At 43.3% G+C, this 22,411-nt stretch overlaps 1 protein-coding gene across 10 annotated transcripts in view; it reads left to right on the top strand.

The window, feature by feature from the left end:
* The window catches only part of MAPK6 (mitogen-activated protein kinase 6), a 72,438-nt gene that overhangs the window by 47,118 nt on the left and 2,909 nt on the right, over window positions 1-22,411 (top strand). For 3 of the 10 annotated variants that reach the window (XM_054836290.1, XM_054836289.1, XM_054836285.1), the window contains exons 2-5: window positions 16,886-18,095; window positions 18,810-18,954; window positions 21,295-21,459; window positions 22,120-22,321. In XM_054836290.1, the coding sequence (XP_054692265.1) occupies window positions 17,541-18,095; window positions 18,810-18,954; window positions 21,295-21,459; window positions 22,120-22,321 (1,067 nt within the window). In that variant the 5' untranslated portion in view covers window positions 16,886-17,540. Of the gene's footprint in view, window positions 1-6,424; window positions 6,563-10,651; window positions 10,811-11,114; window positions 11,231-11,359; window positions 11,628-11,817; window positions 13,344-13,811; window positions 15,920-16,885; window positions 18,096-18,809; window positions 18,955-21,294; window positions 21,460-22,119; window positions 22,322-22,411 lie in introns of those variants that run through there. The other 7 variants (XM_054836283.1, XM_054836284.1, XM_054836287.1 and 4 more) reach the window with 7 other exon arrangements.

Genomic DNA, 22,411 nt, shown 5'->3' with positions numbered 1-22,411 from the left:
GGAGAAGATAAAATAGAAACTGTGAAATGGGAGGAGACTTGGAGAAACTAGATGAGCAGGTGAGAGGGAGTGGAGAGGCTGGTGTGGAGGGTGTGCAAACACAGCTACTCGGGGTGTACAAGCACAACTACTCGGGAGCTTCTGGTGCTGGGGAAAATCAGAACTACCTGGACAAAGCCTAGAATAACTTGCTAAAACTGAGAATTCAGAACTTCGGGGATCTGCACTTGGTGCAAGAAGTACCAATCACTTTGAAAAGTGGATTGAAAAGTTGAACAGTGGAATAAAGGATCAATCCCTTCCAAAATTCAGTTCTAGCAATCTTAAATTGTGCATCTGCTGCTAAGGGCTACTGTGACCTTGATCTTTGTGTCTCAGTTCAGGAAAGTGGAAATGATAATAGCTTGACACTCTTGTAGATTGTAGAAATGAATTTAATGGGTATTTGCAGAGCCCTTAAGCCCTGGTCGTTCTGTCCTCAGACTGGGGCAATATGTGATGAATAAGACATAGGGCAGTACAGTGATTTTACTTTTTCATGGTATCCAGTTTCTGGTAATCAGGTGAGCACTATCTATCTCGTGCAACGAATGAAGCAGAGCACTGAGCACTTGTGAGGAGAAAAAGGAGTATCTGCTCGTGCAGTAAAGCTGTATCAGAGCAGATAGAGCTTGTTCTGATTACTGTGATTGTCATGTCACATGGACTTCCCTTCAAAGGTCAGAGAAGTTTACTAGCTGACATTAAGGCCCATATTCCCATGTTCTCCTGCTATCTGAAACATTAGAGCAATCAAGAAGATAAATCTTCTTGCTCTTCTCTGTGAAAAGGTTCAAAAGTTTCCATTACTTCCCTGCTGTTTGATTTCGGCAGTTACCACAGGTTCTTGGTTGAAGTTTTCCTACTTGACAATTAGCCTGTTCGAGTCTTGCTACTGATTTACCACTGCCTGGAAATGATTACATTTGTGTTGTTTACTAACAAATATCATTGGGCCTAGGATGATAAACATGGAGTACAGGGTAGTACTTTGATCACAAACTGTACATATAGTCCTTGAATCATTTTTACTCGAAGCAAATTAATTGCCTTAATTATTTAAACAGGGATATTATCACAAACTATAATAATCTCACTTTACTCTGTACTTCTAGGAAGTATTTAGATAGTCCATGCAGCTGTGGAAATACCAGCTTGAGCAGTCTGTCAGGAAAAAATAAACAGCTGACACCTCAAAACCTTTGCTGGGTTGAGGGGAAAGCCACCACCTTGGTTTTGATGGATATTGCGGTGTCTTGTGAAGTGTCTCTGACAGACAGGCTTGGGAGGGTTAAGTCCTCCTTGGAGTTGCCCATGGAGCAGGATGGTTTGGGCAGTGGTGATGTGACTCCTAGTCCAGCCCCGGCAGGATGGTTCAATTCTGAAAGCGAGGGCTGAGACTCATGCCCACCCTTCATTTCTGGGATATACCTTTTCCAAAACAGTCTGTAGCTAGAGAGGCTGTCTGTCCTGGAAAAGTTAACAGCTAGGAAAAGCTGAGAGGTTTGTGAGCCCCTCTGGGCCACCATTTCAAGACATAGACTACCAAGAAGAGTTTGCCCACTGTTGTCTGGTGGCTGAAGCCTGATTCTTCATTGCTTCAGGTGGCCAAGTGAGATCTCGCACTGCGCAGCCTGACCTTGCCACAGATAGTCTCCCACTGCTGAACTGCAGTGAATGGATTTGTGCACCTAACTTCTGTGATACTGGATGCAAGGGAACAGAAGAAGATCTTTCAGCTGGTTTGTGGTGCTGTGATCCGCTGGGGACATCAGATTACAGATAGGAACCACGTGGCAGCTCTTGATGTCATCCAGGGCAATGCTGGCATAGGTCGCAGAGCACACTATGATCATGTTGGAGGCTGAATTGCAGCAATCATGAGAACTGCGTATTGCAATTAGAGCTGGTCCAAAGGTTGAAACTCCTCTTCTTTGAATCATCTCGATTGCTTTTGTTTTGGGAGTGTCCAGATTAAACAATAAGAAGACATTTGAGATAATGGTTGGCAACTTTTTATGTTTACTAAAATAGGTTTATAGGAATTGATTTCATTTTAACCGAGGCTTAAATGGTTCTCCAGTGTTTCATAAAACACAAAGAATGAGGGAGGAATACCTTTCCCCTGTCATAAAATATAGCTTTAGATGTATGTGGTATCTCAAGTTTTCATTTAACAGTTTTTGACTGAATGCAATTGAAAACTGTTTAGAGATAGGCTGGAGATAAGAGAATGCTGATGCACTAAAAAGCAGAAGATTTCTCTACCTCTTTATCCTTCTTAATTCCAGCTCACTTGCAAAGTAAATCTTGCTATTCAGATCATGAAAGAACCTCTAGGCATAACTATGCAGTGAAACGTTTACCTACAGGAGATAACTTTCTGGTTTTAGGACTGCTGCTCGGTGATGCCTCAGCACTGGGGTATCCCATGGAGGTATTTCTGAGAAGCAGTCTGCATGAGCCCTGTACAAGAAGAGTGTGTCGCTGTGGAGGAGGCTGTCCAGTGGTGCAGTAAGTCAGCATGTGAGACACATTTCATTGTAGGTCAAGAAGCAAAAAAGATATACCAGATCTCTTTCCTAGAGCAGAAAAGAATGGAGTCTGGGTTTACAATTTTAGGGGGTTTTATGCTTGTGGTCATTAAGGGCAGTTGGATCTCATGCACTGGAGCTCTCACTGAGCTCTGCAAAGCCTTGTCCACCTTCTCTTGTACCCTCCCCTCCTGCACACAAGGTGTGTGAACACCCACTAACAAGTGGATTTGCTTTTGTCCTGCAATGTATACATGGACAGATGTATTCCATTTCTGTTTGCACAGCCTTTAACTGAGAAAGTTTGGGACGGCCCAGTTTCAGCACTGTCGTACCTCTAATAGAAGTAATAAATCTTACATTTCCAAAACAACAAAGATTCAGTCAGATTTAATGTCTTTAATGGGGAGAAAAATAAAGTTGTTCTTTAGACTTACAGAAATTTAGATCGTGTGTAAAATCAGTTACTCAGTACAAAAGCTCAAAAAATGTGTCATGTATTTACTCCTTTCACAGGTAGGAGTGCTTCTAGGTTCTTCTGTCTGTCACGGGAACAGATAGCTTACACATGATGGGTAGAAACCAAACACTCTTGAAAGTAGGATGCCTCTGAGGTATGGTCGCAAGAGGGATCAAATATGCAATTTTGCATTATGCAAAATATGCATTAAAGTAAAATCTCAGCAGAAGTCTCAGGCCAGCCTCCCCAATGCTGGGTCTGTGGGAGAGAGCACTGGGGGTGGTTATCATGATGCCTTTGTGCACGAGTTGTGTGCTTACACACTCGCACACTTCTAGCGCCCACTGCAGAAAGGAGACTGGTCCGTGGCTGCTTCGAGGCCAGCTCTTCTACCCCTGCATGGTGCTTAACTGCAACGTGGTAATGCAGAGGACTTAAACGCAGCACTCTCTGGACTGAATGACTCAGAAGCACATCTGCTGGGTAGGTACACTATCTAGTACTTGTGGTCTTCTGTGTACAGCATGCTGTTTGGTCATCAGCGGTGGGAAAGTGTGGTAAGGAGTTGGCTGAGAGGTGCTTGCTGCTGTTAGGAAGAAGAGCGTACCTGGTAGTGGGGGAGAAGGCTGGAGTCACTGTGTTGAAGTTCAATCTTTTGAGAGTTTTGCCATGGACTTAGGAATGCTGGGAGTTTGACCCTATTCCAAATAAAACATTTATCTGGGGTTAAATTGCTGTGCTTTATCTTCATGGAAGAAACAATATGAGATAGTGAGTTGATGCTCCATTCTGTATTACTACTGCAAAGAGGAACAGATAGTTCTTGGGACTGGATGAATAGACACAGATTAACCTCTAAGCATCTATTATTGGAGCCCATTTAAAGCAGTTTGAGTTGGAAGAGCTTTTGCTGAAGCTGATGGGAAATGCCAGGGTAAGAAGATGATCCGAGTGTTTGGCACCAGTCGGAGTCTGGAGAATCTCCAATGCATGCGTTGGCATTTATAGCATTTTAGGAGGGGAAAGCTCCTCCTCGAGAGTAAAAGACAAAGCGAGTTTAGACAATTCTGGTCAGTTTTTCCTCTTCAAAGGAAAATTTAATTTTCCTGTTTTTCATTTTCCTGTTGCAAGCAAACAGACCTTTTGCTTGAGCTGTAATAAGATAGAGATCTTGTGTTTCATAAGTCTGATACCCTCTGTAGTAAATGATGCTTCTGTGCATTATTCCCCCCCCCCCCCCCCCCCCGCCGTGTAGCAGTCAATGGTGCAAGTCCATCTTTCCTGAGCACTTCAGACAGTTGCCCTCTGTGGAGAGGCCTGAGATCTTGCATCATTTCCTGTCATCTGTCCAAAGCTATTTATAAAATGTCTGCTGATTCTGGCACATAGGCAAAAACCAGTCTTCATGAGAAAACAAATAGTTTGGAAATGTATTCCCTCCCAGCAAGTGTCTCAAAACTGTTGAGAAAACCTGAAACCTCCGAGAAAATCTTAATGAAATCTAAGATGTTATGAGGTTGGGGAATATGAGGAATTGAATAGTCCCATGTATTTGTAGCGGAAATCTTTAGAAATAGATGGTGCAACATGTGCTGAGAAAAAGTTACAGAGTATTAAGGGAGAGGAGGTGGTTCCAAAATTTGTTAGCAAAATAAAAACTTTGGGGTTTGATGTCTGAAGATATAACAGAAGTCGCTCAAGGTAGCTTTTGCAATGCTGAATATTTGCCATATAATTTCATGGTAGATGTTCTATAAAAAGTTTCTACTTTTCAATATTTCTTAGGTTTTCGGTCTCTTTATCTTGAAGAGACTGACTGGGGTAGGAGTCTGGCAGGGACAGCAGAAGGCATTAAGCGAAGCAGCGTGCTTCCCAGTCAATCTGCTGTTTATGATAAGTGCTATTTTGGGAATCCTGAAAAGGCGTGCTGGCCACAGATGAAATGCACCCTGAGCAACAGCACTCACATCGGCTTCCCACTGGCCTGCCTTGACCCTGCTGGCACTGTGCTTCTTGCCTCTTTATCTTTAGCTATGCAATATACTGCTTGCTTGTGAAAGAGCTGCATCCCTGAGCTTTGGGCATGGTGGAGACCACTGTGTGCAGGGCAAAGTGAATGGAGGATGGCCTTTGCCTGCGCAGTCACGAAGATTCGATTTCTTAATGTGTTTCCCAATCCAACGTGTTTCATCCTGTTTTCACAAATCACAAGAAGTACCACAGTGCTGCAGGTGGCCTAGGCGGGATTGGAGTCTGTGATTTGTAATGCTACTTTTTTTTTTTATCTTTAGGTAAAAATAGCGTTTACAGGGTACAAATCTAAGTAGCAGTAGAGCTCTGAGACTCTTCTACTATGACCAATTTATATTGCTTTTCCAACCCCCAAGTTTCTTGCGGCAGCAACGGATCATCTTGATAGCTGACAAAGATTCACCTCTGGCCATGCCGTTTGTACGTAGTTTATTGCAAAATAATATTTGAAAGCGTTTGAAATGCCTCAACTCGCTGCACCTCCCTTCTCCCCTTGTAAGCTTGTAGATAACATTTGTTGCTATTTGATCTGTAAAAGTTGTGTAGCCTCGGGCTGCTAAAGCAGTGTATGAGCTGATGGCCATGTATTTGTATTGAGCTTTGCCCCCTATAAATATATTTCAAGAGGATTCTGGTGTTGGTGAAAATGTTAGCGAATGTTAGTCGGATTTTTTTTTCTCTGTAAATGACAGGTTCTGCAGCACCAGCTGTATTTACAATTGCACAGCAGAGGCTTTATCTCTGTAATGCAATAGCAATCAAAATGCTGGATGTAGGGTTTACTATTCTATAGGAATGAACAAGAACAGTTCTACATAGAAATATGTATAGTTCTGCAATTAAATGCAATAGTTCTACAAAAACATATAATTGTTCTCCATAAATCTATCATCTGGCCTTTATAACTTCTGCTCAAGAGCTGACATATTTTCCGCTAGGGACCCAAAACCAAATGTGTTTTTTGCTGAGAGCACCCCACCCTGCTTCTAGGGCATCTCTCCACATCGCTGTCCTCAAGGTATTACAGATATTTAGTAATATCTATACAGTAATATGCTGCCTTAAACTCTAGCAGCACTGCAGCCGATGCAGTAACTAGCACAGAGATGCCTTAGACGATTGCTCTGTTGCCACTTCAGTGGCAGACGTGTTCTCCTTGCTACTCCACTTGAGGTTTTGGAGGTGGGGATGACAGCGGTGCCTTCCTGCAGGTCTGAACGGGGGGAAACTGTCACACGCAGGATTCTCTTGTACCTGAAGTACTGGGAAAAAAAACATTCTGTGCTTCTTGTTTCTGCTTCATCCTATACTTTGCCTCGTTACAACAGCCCTGTTCCTCTTTCTGTGAAACGTTTTTCAGCTGTAGATTCATCCACGGACTGGATCTACAGCCTGGCTCCAGCAGACCTCCTGTGTCCCATCCTGGGAAGTTAGAAGCAACTCGGGTCACTAGGAGCACCCGAGTGTGAAAATGTTGGTACTAGTCGTCCTTTAAAAGGTGATTAAACCTAACACATACTGCCTTAATTGCCTACCTTGGTAAATTTTTCTACGTTTGCTATTCTGTGCATGAAATACTGATAGCATCTCTATGCAAGTTTAACTAGCGAGGAATTAATGAAAGTCTGAGAAATCTGGGAGAGCTCCAGCCCTACAAGTGAATTTCAGGCACAGAGGGCTGATGCTTTCAGTGATGACCCAGCTACATGGCAAGTTTTCTAAGCTTTCCTCTCCTCCCAGTATTGCCATGGCTTTGCCAATTCCTGCTTTAGGCAGCTGCTCTGTCCCCTGTGCTAAGTGTTGGTTAAGACATAGAAAAAGTAGGCAACAGGATTGCCTGACTTAGTAAAAATGTGTGATATTAAGCGGGGAGCCTGCATGCTGCTACCTGTACCGAAGTGTCCTAAATTGCTGATGATCTACCAAGGGGGAAGAATGACTTGTTCTAAGTGTTTAATGACTTTTTTTCCTGCAGATTCACAGAATTTCCAAAGTATGTCACAGAACCTATTTATTTCTAACCTCAAAGATGAACATCATCTGTAACTTTCTTTTTCCACTTTCATTTGCCCTTTGTACTTTGCTGCCTTTGGTATGAATTAGTCTCTGTTAATGGTCTGTTCTTTTCCAGGCTTTCCATTGTTTCACACAGAGATGAAGGTCTTAGGGTTTGCCTTTTTCCTTTCTTCTAAGTCCCGTAATATTGTCGTAGCTTCTTTCCTGGTCAGAACGCAGACGGTACAAAGCTTGCAAAGTCAGTTCCACCAAGTGAGTGCAAATGAGGTGACAGCATGCTCTCTGCTCCCCAGGCACCGTCTGTTGTCAGTCCCCCCGTGTGTCATAGCAAATTCGGCTGCCCAGGGGCCTGATCCTGCAGGACAGGCCAAGAACCAGGTATCACCTTAGATACCTTAACCGTCACTGGGAGCGCAGGCTGTCTGATGAGAGGTACGTGCTTAAGTTGAGCCTCTTCTGAAAATACCTGGAACCATTAGAGAGAGCTGCATAACACCAGAAAACAAAAAATTCCTGCAGAAAAGCCCAGCGAAGCAGTGGAACTGAGACAAAGGCCTGGAGCTGCCAAGTCACCTTGGGCAACCTTTTCAAACTGTCTCCAAATCTTTCTTCCCTTGCCAATCATAATGGGTGTGGATGCTTAAAAATACTTCATTCCCTTTTATGCCACAAGTAATGATTCACACACAGGACTGAAATATTACATTGGAATTTACTGTTTGATCTTTTTGAACTTGGATATAATAAATGAATCATTGCTTCAGTTCTAATTATTTTTTAATTGCTGGGCTTTATGACCTTTGAAGTCCAGTTCTTTTCTTACTCTGCATTTTACTAACAGTTAGTATCTGCAAATGTTTCAGGTGGGTTGGTATCATACAGCATATCATCTACATGCTAGGTAATTGCATTTTTGTGGGGAATGGGGAAACAATTTGACACAGTAATTTATAGCCCAATCAATAGGATATTAAAATATCTGAGAACAGATTACCAATAAATTGCCATGTGACAGACAATTAAATTCTGAGCAACTCTTGCATGCATTATAATTCTATAAATAGTGAGTCTGAAGACAAGTAACATTCCTGCACCATGCTCTCCCCTGTTGCATGATTTTCCTCTAGATTGAAGGATCTCACTCACTAGATCCTACCACAGACTATACTCTTAGAATGGAAAAAAAGAATTTGGAGGGAAAAAAAAGAAGAAAGTAGCTCTTGATTTGTCAATTAGGAACCCAGAAAAATGGTGGCATTTCTGGACCATGTGAGATTTATGAGTGTGTGCTACCCAGGGGAAGAAGCTTGCTGCTCACTGCCAGCCTCCTCTGTGTTTGCTAAAACTACTTTTCAAACAGTCTGGGCTGCTGCAGAGCCAACTCCATGGAAGTGCAACTTCTCCACCTGACTGAAATGGCAGTGTGGGTATTGCCAAATAGTCCCAATGGACACGGTATGGCAATGGGCTCTCCAGGTGCTGTTGCAAGGCTGTAATATAATTTTTTTTTTACTGCAGTACCCTAGGATCAGCTTGCTCTTTTGTCTCTCGTAATGAAAATACTTTGTATGGGTGGATGGATTCTTTAATTGACTAGATAGCTCTGGATTTAGACATACAACCATTGCAGCTCCTGCCTTTTTTGAGTCCCAAATCTCTTCCTTTAATGCAAGTAAATACTCCTCTGTGGCTTGGCTCTGGTTGCCATCCTAACATCACCTCTTCCAAATATGCACTCCTACGTTGTTTTTTTTCTAGGCTGTATTTAAATACAGGCCTTCTGGAGCAGCCAGTGCTGTGATCTTCCAACTCTGTTTTTCTGGGTGGGCAGAAGAACTGCATCTTTGTTACTGACTTTTCTCCACTGTTGGCAGCATGGTTAGCTCCCTATAAATTAGCAAATATTGTAATGTAAAGTGTCAGTTCAGTTACTAACTTCCGTATGTGTGCTACGAGTACAGTGCTGTATTATCAAATGCCCAAGTCACCTCTCCTTATAGTAAAATTAAGTAACTTTAGAGAAGCTGGGTAGGGATGTTGATGTATGACTTGTTTATTAAAATAATAAAGTTGTGAGATTTAAAAGTACAAGGGTCAATTGGATACTTCTGTCCAGATGGTAGAAGAGTTGAGCCATAGAGCCCTAAGCAATGTAACGTCTATCCTAGTGCTAACTATAAATATCCTCTGCTTAACCACTGAGTATTAATTGTTTTATCATCTTTTGAGTGATCCTGCGCTGAAAAGGCATAGGAGGGACCCCAGGGAAACCACACCTTGTCTTGAGAGTTGTACTGAAACGGTGTCAGTGGAAGTGTAAGGCTCTTCTGATACCTACAGGCCTGGTGTTCTCAGGCCTCTTCTCTCCCCACTAAGACTGCTGTATAAAAGTCTCACAGGGGGAAAAAAATTAATGTTTTAATTATTTTGCTTTATTTTGTTGTATTAATTATGATTTTCAGGGAAAAGTAGACTGTCTCTGCCTATGTCCGTTAAGGGAGATGCAAAAGCAAGACAGAAATCCTTTCTGGTGTCTACAGAGGTGACAGCGATGGCAGTTTGTAGATGCTTGTCGGGAGAGCATTCAGGTCCCCCATGACACTAAGACTGCAAATCATATGAACCAAAATGTCCCCTTCGGAGAAGGAAAGCCTGCCTCCATCGCTTCGGCCTGCTGCCATCCAACCTTGGTTTTGTTCCTCTACCATGAGGGACATTCAAAGCCTGGGCGGTTGAACCAGGCCCACACAACTGCTTCCTTGGCTGTTGTTGTTCGGACCCCCACGCACCGACATCTGCAGCAGTGCAGCACCTGATGCTGGGCCCCCCTGTCCCCCTCTTCTCCCCTTCCTGTCCCAGCTGTCGCAGGGCCTGTAAACTGGGCATGGAGGCCCGGCCCAGCTCTCCTCCCTGCACCCCCGCTGCCATCTCCACCTGTGGGGTGTCCTTTGGTGCGCGGTGGTGTGGCTGAGGGAAATGCTGGAGAAAGCAAGCCCTCAGCCATACTAGGTGAGGCTCTGCCAGGGCTTTCAGCAGCCGAAGTCTGACGCTGGGGAAGGTGCCGGGGAGGCAGCAGAGGTCAAATAGGAGGAGGAAGCAGCAATTGTAGTTGAAGCTTTGAGTGTTAATGCAGTACCAGAGGACCATCGTTAGTGCCTGTCGGCCTCTAGTTCACATTAACTTCGGTGGCAGTGTGTGGCCCCTGCACACAGCTCCACTAGGCCCACTTCTTTGAGGTGTTTGACTCAACTGGACTTTGAGACTCTGCTGAATTCCTCTGGCTAACTGGACATACGGGCTACTGGGGGCTGCCATGCCCCATGAGGACACGCTAGGCTGTGAGGTGACCGCTCAGCGAGACGGTGTCCCGCCACGGCCCCCGGGCCAACCCCGCTGGGGGAAGGTGGTCAAGTGCTCCTCTGGACCCGAGGGCGCGGGCCCACCGGCGAGAGGGCCGCGCAGACCCGCCGTGCCTCCCGGCTGCGCTGCGCCGACCATGGCCGGCCTCGCCGCCCTCCCTCCTGCCCTGGCGGCCACTGCCGCGCCCCGCCCTAGGAGGCGGGGCCACCGCCGGCTCTGCTCCTCCCTGCCCTCCGCGCCGGGTTACATGGCGGCGGCTGCGGCAGCGGCAACTGCGGCGAGGCGGGTGGGCGCCGGGCGGGAGCCGGTGGCGGGGCCGCGGGGTCCGGCCGTGTGAGCAGCGCAGCCCCCGATGAGCCTGGGAAGGCCCGTGAGTGCGGCGGGGCGGCCGGCGAGGCGACGGCGGCGGGCAGAGGCGGCGGAGGGTGGGGGGGGGTCTTGGGCCGCCGCACGCGCGGGCCCGGCCCCGCCGCACAAAGGCGCTTTGTTCCCTCCCGCCGGACGGCGGCGGCGGCGCCCCCCGGCCCGCTCCGCGCCGCCCTGCTCCGCCGGGGCCCGGCCCCTCCGCACTGCGGCGGCCTGGGGGCAGCGGCGGCCGCGGGGCTGAGGGGGGCGAGCGGGCGCTGACGGGGCGGGCGGGGGCGGCCGCGCGGCGCCGAGAGAGGAGCGCTCCCAACGGCTGCGGCCCGGGCGGTGCGGTGCCGGGCCCGGGGGTCGCCTCTCCCGCCGGAGCGGGGCCCGCGGGGTGGGGGGCGGCGGGCAGCGTCCGCGCCCTGAAGGGCGTTTGAAGGTAGGGCTCCTCCGCGCTGCGGCGGCCCCGTGGGGGGCGCCGGGTCCAGTGGCCGCGGCGTGGTGGGGCCGGGCTGGCCGCCCGGCCCGCGGCGGGGGGCATGGCGGGGGTGGGTCCCCTCTGCCCGAGCGGTCGCCGATGTCTGGAGGGCGTGTGCGAGAAAGGGGCGACGCTGGCTGGTCCCGGAGGGGCGGCGGGAGGAAGGATGTTCTTTGCCGGGACAGCTGCCGGCTGGCGGCTGCCGGCGGGCCCGGTCGGCGCGGTGGGGAGCCCGGCCGCTCCGAACTCTGCGGAAGTTTTGCCGCTGAATTCGGTGCCGGCGGGGTCTCGCCGGCGGCTCCTCGCGGGGGGATTCGGTGCCGCTCTCCCGCCGCCGTACCAGGACACACGGGGACAGGTACCGCTCGCTCCTGCTGCCGGAGCACCCTGTAACCTCGGGCACCTTTTGTGGAAAAAGTGACTTAATATTTCTGATGAGTCGCTTGGAACACCCGATGAAAATAGCTTGCAGAGAGGCTGCTCGAGTTTCAGGATTTGGAAAAACAGGTACCCTCGGGTAGGCAGGATGCACACACTTGGCTTCTGCGTGATGCGTGTGTCTTTCTCTGGCTAGTTCAGTGCCATTTTGGATCAGCCTGACAATGGCGAAGTTAATTGTGTGGTGGAAGAAGAAACGGTGGTTGGTGTGTTGTCGTATGGTTGGTGCAAATGTTGATAAAAGCACTGCTACCAACAACCTTTTTTTCATATATAAATACATGTGTGTGTATGTATATGTAAATAACATCATGATAGCATGATGTGTTTATAAACCAGTTACAAATTCCAGAAAGTGGTGGGTTTAAATAGAGTTAGATTTTAGTTTGGTAATGGGGTTCGGAAAACGTGTGCTGTAAAGCTAAAATGGTAACTTTCATTTCAACCTCTGGCTCAGGCTCAGTCCTCGCTTCTGCGGTCGTTATCTTTAATTCACTCTTGACTGGTTAACTGTTCAGTGGAACGGCAGATGGTAGCAGATCTGCCGAGGTGCAGAAAGCTGTGGTTAGCTGATGGTAGGCTTCTTTGGTGGTGAGCTTTCATTGAATTATCTGAAGGGAAGACCGAACCACTTTTATTTATGATACAGAAAAATGCAGTGGATTTTTGTGTGCTTTTACAGATCCTTCAGGAGATTTATAAACTAATAGTAACATTTGCTGACTGCCAGCACAGAGTTCCCTAAACAGTGTGGGGAGCGAGTAGGAGGCTTTAGAAAAGCGGCAGTTTCATGAGTTGGACGATGACTCACTCTGCCTACTGACTGCAACGTGGCTGATCTAAAAAAATACTTCTGTGCCCCGTATTTTTATAGTCAAAGGGATAGTACTTAGCAGGTTGTATAATATGTCATTAGTCATTCGTGGTCTTTCTCTTCTGAGTAATGGTTTGATCATTATGTGGTCTGCATAATCAAATTAACTGGTATCTATCTTATTTGTATTTCTGAAAAAGTAAATGTCTCGTACTTAACTGTGTTTCAGTGTACATCCTGTTTCCTGAAAACTGTGATAAATCCACATGCAGAAGTTGAGCACGAATTGAAGGGACTGCTTGCATAATGCATGAAGCTGGTTGTGTGTGGTGGTGTCTGCTAGCACTAGGAATAATTTCAAAGATGACAGCTCTTCTGTGGGTCACTTCTGTTGCCCTCTCCTGAGAACTGATCTGGTTTAAAAGCATAGTTGTAAACCACTTAGGAAACTACTATCTTCGTGTTTCCCTCTTTAAACTTTGTGGGAGGAAGGAGTAAAAGTACTGCTTAAAAAAACCAGTAGTCTTGGGAAGGTGACAGTTAGCCTAAATGAAAACATCAGTGCCTGTGTGAATAAACTATTCAGCATAAATTGGGGTGATAAACACCCTTTTTTTTTTATGCTACAGTCCATCATGTGCTTAGAGCATGTTACACAGCTGAAGAGGAATTTGTCATTTTTGCTTAGCATGTATTTTCAAGACAGACCTTTGGACTGGTGGTTATGACTGTCTGTGAAACTGAGGACCCTCCAGAGGTCCCTTCCAACTCCTACCATTCTGCGAAAATGTATAAACTTAACGGATATTGGTACCACTCTTTGTAAGTATTAGTGTTTTAAAAACCTGACTTTATTATTTTTGCAAAATTAAAAGCAACTATAAAATGCAAAGAAGAAAATTTGTTAGTTTGAGCTCATTTTGGCTTGAGAAAAGCCTTTGTTTCCTCTAGTTGATTACACTTTAAGTAGTTACTGTCTTAGAGTGAAAGAAAGTTTGGGGTTAACTTTTTATTTTCCATCCCTCCTATCTGCTTCTGGTCACAGGACTTATTTGTCTTAAATGTTTGTGTGCTATTAACTTGTGGATGGGGGAACTAGTTCAGCCACTTCCCTGGCCCCTGGAGCGAGCGAGCGATGCTGGGGGCTGCAGTCCTGGCGGAGGGGCCAGCTCTGGGGCAGTGGCAGCAAAGGGGCTGGTGCGTGTGAGCAAAGGGCTGCGCTAGGTGAGAGATGAAACTGGCCTGGTGAAAGAAGTAAGTCTTTAATGTGAAAGTAGTTGATGCGTGGGGTTGGTTTAGAAGCATATTTTTTTGTTTAGAGAAATATGATATATGAACCTGCTGCAGTGTTTCATCTGTTATGTTTCCAAATTAGAAATTTCAGTGACAGTAAATGAAAGATCACTCTCAATTACTAAATCTTAATTTCATTTGTTTTAATAGTGGGGCATTTTTGCTAGGACAAAATTGTCCTTACCACACTCATGTGAGGTACCATATCTGTTTGGTAGCCTGCTTGGTCAGCTTCCTAGGACTAGGTCCTGTTTTGAATGATAGCTGGGCCCTGGTTTTTGTGGCTTTGGGATTAAGTCATTTCCTCATAGTTACACAGGAAGTTTGTAGCAGGATCAGATCAAATTGAAGGCTGCAATGGGTTGCTTATGTCGTCAATATTTGTTTTCTTAGTTCAGTCACTCCGATTCTGAAAATCATTACATACCTTCTGAAAATTGCAATTAGTGGTCACCTAGTGGAAGGATATAGTATAAGCAGATGATTAAAAAATGCATCATTTCAGGGATACAGAATGAAAATTTTAGGACGACTACTTCAGTAATCAAGTGGGCCATAACTCCCTTTTTCCTTGAAGCAGTAATGTTGTAACTGTGCACATGTAGTACTGCTGCTGCCTTCGTTTGGTCATGATGGTAAGGGGTAGGATCTGAGTTACCGTGAAGAGATGGGCAGATCGTGCTACTGATGGGTGTCTTTTTGAATCTGATCCTGTGCTGTTTAATGGAACTAGCTAAAAGAGAGGTTCCAGATGTGTCATCCAGCTGGTGCAAACCAATTCTGTATGGCTGCATATTGAAGACATCAGCAATGTGAAACAATGGGCCTAATTATGGGGAAGAATACAACTGGGTTTAGATGGTCCCAAGGACATAAAATGCAGCTTATTGCATGGTATTTGAACAGAGGCCTTGGACCTTGAGTTAACATGAAATTTAAAGTGTGAGTATAAGCTACAAAAGTGAATTTCCCTAACAATTTTGGGGGGGGGCTGGGGAGTGAAAGGAAAATGGTCTGGGGTGATGTAAACTTTTTTTACAGGCAGCAGCTCAGAATGAGCCTGAAAATGGTGTATGTGAATGAGGAAATATTTTTAAGTTTAAAAAAAAGTTAAAAATCAAGAGGCTAGACTTCTGGGTTTTATAATTGTGAGCAAAGAGTTGGATAGTCACTGATGCTATCCTAATTAACTCGAGGATAAATTTTATATTTGTTCTTTAAGTAAATTCATGGGTATTATAAGAAGGGTCCTCACACTGATGATTTATACGGGTATAAATTCAAAATAGTTTTGGGAACAGTAACAGCATTACCTCATTATGTTTGTACTAAGGTTATAATGACCCTTGTAAAACACTGTCTAAAATTAGGACTCTTGTCAGTATGGGAAGAAAGGAATCCCAAGGCAATAGTTACACATGCGGAGTAAAGAAAGCTCTGAAGATCACCCTTCTGGCAGGGTATTAAACCACATCAGTGGAGGACAGCTCAATGCTTTTCAGTTTAGAAGTACTGCATTTGGTGATCTTGATTTAAAAAGAAAAGCCCAGCAGAGGATAGCATGTGTTTCCATCTTCTTGCCTGTGTTTGTCACGTGGCTGTACAAATACCTGGAGGCAGGTGGTGTGTGGCAGGAGGGAGCGAGCCAGGGCACTGGGGCTGCATGTCTTAGTGGCAGTTGGGCTTGAACCTCAACGTGCTGAAACAGTCTTGTTTCTGTTTGCTGGTGTGCCTTCCTTTATTTTTTTCTGCATGCAATTCTGATTACTTTAGTGAATTGAGGCCATTATTTAGAATATGTTAATAATTTGTCAGCTGCTCTTGCTGCCCTGTTGGGAGTGGGGAGACTTGTTTTGCTTGGTCCCAGTTGTCCCACTGAAGTGCTACCACAGTTTTAAGGGAAAACACTCATACAATTAACTGTAAAGTGTTGGGATAGTTTGGAGAACTTTACATTTATTTAGAGAGCTGGGTGAAGAACTGGAATGTGTTAATCTACGATCTAAGAGAAGATGTTTAGTGGCTTGATGTGACCTATAGTTGTTGGGGAAGAACGTACAAGTGACTTGTAATGGAATTGCCCAACCCTTACCACACTGTGTAAGGTACACCTTTGACTCATCTCTTTGTGGCATCTTTGTGTTTTTAAAAGAAATGAGGATGTTGTGCAAAAATGCGACATATGGTCTTTATGACTGCATTCTGCTGCTGCAGACATGGAAGCTTACTGAGAAAATTACCACTTTTGTTTTCATAAATAGTAGTTGCATTCATTAGACTATTAAAAAATAAATGATGTCTGAAAGTGCCCATATGTTAGGGGAAATGGTTATAGAATGTATCAGTTACTGTGTAAAATGTACTTGCTCTTAGTTTTTCTCTGTAATCTAGGTTGGATAAGTGTAGAAGTAATTGATAAGTAACAGTCTTTGTCTAATATGTAGGAATTACACCTATGATTCCTGTAACAATGAATCTGTAGAGGCAAAATTATGATTTGAGATGTTAGTAAACTTTATGCAAAGCCACAAAGATTTAAGCTTTATAAGTGGTGTTGGATGTGTGCTGTATATTCTGGAAAGTCAATGAATACTGGGGGTGCACAAACCTTACCCTTGCTGTGTGGGCAGTACTCACTGAACTCTTACTATGGTGAAATAGTTAAAACCCTTGTGTTTGTCTTTGAGTAAAAGTGTAGTGGAAAGACTTATTCCAAAATTTAGTTACTGAGGTGCAGGATATTACTGTATCTGACTTGTCTCTTAACAGCTCTATTGGAGAATTACCAGGTTTTCTGTGATATTCCCTTCTTTATTAAGATTCAGTAGGATTTTTCATTGTGTGCCTTATATTCTCAATAGGTTGTATCTAAAACTTTCACAGTATATGTTTAGAAATGGTGGTTAGTGATTATTGTCAGTTTTCTTCCACGAGTATGAAAAGCATATGTCATTTCTAGTTAGTTCAGCTTTTGTAAAGAAGCTGTATGTTTAGGATAACGTAAAGAGTTGGGGGAGGAGGAAGACTTCTGTACGTGCTGGAATACTGATGTATTTTTTTCTCCTTTTCAGGTTGTCACGGAGTAAAATGGATGGTAGCTTTGATTGTGATTGTGGTGAGCTGGAGCCACCTGATCATTAACAGAAGGCATCTTTTGTAAATCAAGAGCTGCCAGATTCCTGTTTAACTAGACTGTAAACAAAGGAGAGAAAAAGGAGGAAGAAGGAAGAAAAGTGCTTACCAGCACCATAGAATGACGCTGCTCAGGACCAGTCCAACACTGAATGTATCTGCACTGTGAGGAGGAGGATGTTAATAGAAGCCTATTATGTGCATATTTATTCACATTTTTGTTAAATGTTAACCAGTTTAGCACAGTAGAGCTGAGTGCATAGTATGTCATTTCATTCCGTTTGAGTTTCTTGTGAGTATTTTCTTTAATGTCTGCAGAAATGCTGCACCTTTCTTGAACTATGAATGCTGCAATCTTTCTATCTTATGCTCAGTTTGAGTTCTAGAGCTCACGGGCTCTAAATTCAAGGGGACACAACAGGCCTGGCTGGCTCATAATGAAATGAGAGTGTCAAGAAACCATCTTGCAGTCAAAGCCAAGTGTTTCTTCTCCCTTTCTGTAAGACCTTTCCTTCAGATACCAGTGGAAGTGTCTCTGCGTGTTTACAGAAGCTTAGTAGTTTGAGGAAAAAGAAACGTAAAAAAAATTTGAAAATGGCAGAAAAATTTGAAAGTCTCATGAACATTCATGGTTTTGATCTGGGCTCTCGCTATATGGACTTAAAACCACTGGGCTGTGGTGGAAATGGCTTAGTTTTTTCTGCTGTCGATAATGACTGTGACAAAAGAGTGGCCGTCAAGAAAATTGTCCTTACAGATCCCCAGAGTGTTAAACATGCTCTACGTGAGATCAAAATTATTAGAAGACTTGACCACGATAACATTGTCAAAGTATTTGAAATTCTTGGTCCTAGTGGAAGCCAGTTAACAGATGACGTGGGCTCCCTTACAGAATTGAACTGTGTTTACATTGTCCAGGAATACATGGAGACAGATCTGGCTAATCTGCTAGAGCAAGGCCCTTTACTGGAAGATCATGCCAGACTTTTCATGTACCAGCTGCTACGTGGGCTCAAGTATATTCACTCTGCAAATGTTCTGCATAGAGATCTCAAACCAGCTAATCTTTTCATTAATACTGAAGACTTGGTGCTGAAGATTGGTGACTTTGGTCTTGCACGAATCATGGATCCTCATTATTCCCACAAGGTATGTGAAGAGTGGGAATAATTACGTGATACACTGACAACCGTGCCTTCTTAAAATAGCATCTTCCTGCTGCAGAGGTAGATAGTCTGTGGAAGGCCTCGTTAGCAGGTGGGATACCACGTTAGGGATCATACAGTTGAACTGGAATGCTTGCAAATAGAGTAAAACAGGTATCTGGATGACATGTTTTGTCTCAGATAGGACTACTGCAAGCGTAACATAAAACTTTTCTTTTTTACTAGATTGTTCAGAAAAGCAGATTTTTAACAGTGAACACAGAACCTGAGATTAAGAGCAACATTTAGAGGCATAGCTATAGAAGTCTTATCTAAGTTTATAAGTGCTGCATTCATAGTGTGCAAGTGTGGCTGCTTCCTGGGATTGATTTAGAGATACTGTCTTCCTGGTTTATGCGATGTTTCACAAGAGAGTTCGTTATCATCTCTGTATTTGTTTGGCATCTGGGAGGAAGAAAATTTTGCTGCAGTACCTCATTTGACTAATAAATAGTGTCATACTTCTATATTGCTGCTGTTTACTTATAAAGATACTGCTGTTCCATTTTAAAAGGTAGAAAGGCTTAGTAGGGAGCATGTGGTACTATCCCTAGGACCTTCAGACCAAAAAATCTTGTAGTAGTGCATGAGAAACAAGTAATTAAAAAAACTACCTCTTAAATATGTAAGTAAGCTTTTTTCTTTTAAATTTCATTAGGGCCATCTTTCTGAAGGATTGGTTACTAAATGGTACAGATCGCCCCGTCTTTTGCTTTCTCCAAACAACTACACTAAAGCCATTGACATGTGGGCTGCCGGTTGCATCTTTGCTGAAATGCTGACTGGGAAAACCCTCTTTGCAGGTGGGTAGAAAAAAAATGTGCGTGTGTATTGCTAAAAGGAGTGGTACTGCTTAATTATCTTCCTAAAGAAAGGTTGATTCTCATGACTAATATCAATAGTCATTGACTAATATGCTATATTATTATGCAATTATATATGCAAACTATAAATTGATGTATTTGTAAAGCACAAGACATTTCATTTTTTGTTACTCATACCGGTGTGTATTTAGATAAATATCACGATTTAGTACTCGCATATATGATAAATCCATCTGTAATTACGTTAAGGTAAATTTATTGGATGCATAAGTAGTGCTCTAAATACGTGTGTATTAGTGAATTGATGTATCCAGGGAGTATTGGAGGATTATGAATGCCCCAAGTATCATATTCATAAAGATCTTTTTAAGTAGTCAACCTTATCACCTCTCACTTCTTTATATTTTAAATTACAAAAGAGTAGACCTTTTTCCCTATTCCCTATTTTTTTGTCATCTACAGACGATTTTGAAGTGACCTTTTTTTCAGTACTCTAGGGAGGACTCTTAAGATTTAAAATTTAGTGTGACATACCAAGGAAACGTGTAACCTCTGAATGTTTCTGGTGAGATACGAAGCAATGCACTGGTCTCATTGGGTGCATCTACATTAGTGCATTGCTTAGGATCGAGAGCAAATTTTTGAAGGACTTCTTTTGATGGCCATCCTGTATCACACTGCTGATTTAGCTCAGTGCGCAAACTAGAGTCTTTTTAGATAAAATGGAACTGCCAATTGCACTGTAGGAGATCACCCAATGTGCTCCACCTGCTGATAGGCATTCAGTTGCTGGGAGCATATGAGCTAGTCTAGAGTAAACCCCTGAAATGCTTATTTTATGTGCACCCCAGGGCCTCAGCAGCAGCTGTCTCATTCAGCCTCGCTCTTGGATTTGCTCCTGTTGGTCTAAATTACTGGGGTAATACAGATAAAACCTCTAAAATCTGAGCTTGCATTTCAAAGTTCACATGTGGACTAAAAGCACACCTCTGCGGTGTTCTTAGCTTTGTATGTAAAGGTAATGAAATTGAGAGCTTTTTCCCACTAAGTACTATTAATGGAATACTGTCACCTCGAAATCATTATTTTATAGAAATCAGCAATTAATATGTGAAGAGGCTTTTCTTCACTTGCAGTGAGTTGCTAACTCTTTGAGTTACTAACTATTGGATTAACTTGGCTGATCAGAGATTTATTTGGTTTCCATTGCATCAAGCACTTCTACTGGAAAATAGTGAAATCGTCGGAGAAAGTCTGCAGATTTCAGCATTCAGCATAGATTATTGCAGCTGATAGCATTTTGGCTTTTTTTTTTTTTTTTGGAGTAGCATTGGTATTTGCCAGAATTCCTTATTGGTCTAGTAGCAGTGTAGTGAGTTAGATTTTTTTGTTTTGTTTTAAACTCAGTTACCAAAATCCTAAGTTTATAGGCTCATTTATGTGCCCTAACTGCATTGTGTAGATACCTAGAAAAATATTTTTAGATGTCCAGAGCTGTTTGGTGAAACACTGGCATGCAAATAATCCTATATAGTTTCATCTGCTGGTTAAATCTCTAGGATGCTACATGCTGCTTGGAGCTGAACAATAAATTGAGGTAGACAAGCTGTATTTCTGAGTACTCCAATTTTAACACTGGTACTGAATATAGATGCCGTTCGTTATTCAAAATTCACCTGCTTTATAGGCCCTTATAGTCCTTTACCCAGGGAAACTTCAGATAGTGCTAAAAGTGTGCTATAATTTCAGTCATAACACAGTGTGCTTTTTTTGTCTAAACAAGATTATACTGCTTAACTGGCAAGTGATTTTTTTTTTTGTGTTGCACCTGACACAGGTGATACAGGGCTTCAGAGCAGAATATTAATACAAATGGCTATGGCATAAGATATCTTGCTGAGCTAAACCACTACTGATTTTATTAATAAGGGACATATAATTCAAAGCGAGGTCAAATATTGAATTCATTAAGTGGATCGGTGAAAGGGGAGGATCGCAGTATAGAGTGTATAACAAAAAGATAGTGTTGCTGTAGAGTACCTCATCCATGGTGAAAACATCCTTGCAAAAGCTTAGGGTTAGGTGGCTTTATCTCTGTGTTAGCAGCTCTATAATTCTTCATGCACTACAGCATTTTTGAGAGCTCTTCAGATTTATTATCATTCAAATTTAGAACTTCAGCCTTTCCTCCGTTGCAGGAGATAATAGTCTTCTCCTGAAAATAGCTGCTCAGAGCACAAAATTTTGACATGCCTTTCACGTACAGTGATCAGAAGCATTTGAAAGTTGAAATGGCTTGTATTTTCTCTTGGTACTTAGGTGCACATGAACTTGAACAGATGCAGTTGATTCTAGAATCAATTCCTGTTGTACATGAGGAGGACCGTCAGGAGCTTCTCAATGTAATTCCAGTTTACATTAGAAACGATATGACTGAGCCACACAAACCTTTAACTCAGTTGCTTCCAGGCATCAGTCCTGAAGGTAAGTAATTCAGAAAAAAAAATATACTTCCTGTATTTCAGAATCATAAAATAGTGAACAACTTTACAGTGCATGTGTGTGATCATTAAAAATGAGTTTCAGTTGGAAGAATCTGTGCATTCTCTGAAGAAGGATTGTCTTCTACTGTCATAAAAAGAAATTGCTTACATGATAGCTACTTGGTCATCTTTGGAATAGAATTGTGAATCTCTGCTGGACCTGTTTGCACTGGAAGACCGATTGAATCACTCTGTCTTGAGACACTGGCCTTCTAAATGCAAGGGAACATTGGAATGGAGTCAGTAGAAAACAACTGTATTTCAACTCTTTTTAAAAGAAAGTCCCCAAACCAAACTGACAGCAATGCTTCCTGATAGCTGTTGGCGGATACTGATTCAGCTTGAAGCATTCTGTCTCTTAGTATTTTTTCTTGCTTTAAGTTAAGTTATTGTTGATCTTAGATTGGACTGCTATTCTTCTATCTTTCCTATGGCTGCAGAATGCGTATTTGACAGTGTACTGCCAGTAGCTGATACTTCACAGGTGGCTACTTTTAAGCAAATGCACACCTCTAGAGCAAAGCACTGCACCTTAATCTTAAATTCTAGTTGTCTGAAATATCATAAAGTAGGAGAAAAAATAACAACTTCTTTTCTGCAGCGCTGGACTTTCTGGAGCAAATTTTGACATTTAGTCCCATGGATCGATTGACAGCAGAAGAAGCTTTGTCCCATCCTTATATGAGCATTTATTCCTTTCCAACGGATGAGCCTATTTCAAGTCATCCTTTTCACATTGAAGACGAGGTTGATGATATTCTGCTGATGGATGAAAGTCACAGCCATATTTACAATTGGGAAAGGTAAATTTATCACTTACTGTGGCATGTAACATAACTGAATGGTTGTGTGCTTGAAGTAACGTTGCTTTGTGGGCATCATTTAATTTTCTG

Source organism: Grus americana, chromosome 10 (genome assembly GCF_028858705.1).
Source record: "Grus americana isolate bGruAme1 chromosome 10, bGruAme1.mat, whole genome shotgun sequence".
NCBI classification, from domain to species: domain Eukaryota; kingdom Metazoa; phylum Chordata; class Aves; order Gruiformes; family Gruidae; genus Grus; species Grus americana.
Note: the sequence above shows the minus strand (reverse complement) of the source record. Positions and strands in the feature narration are given on the sequence as shown.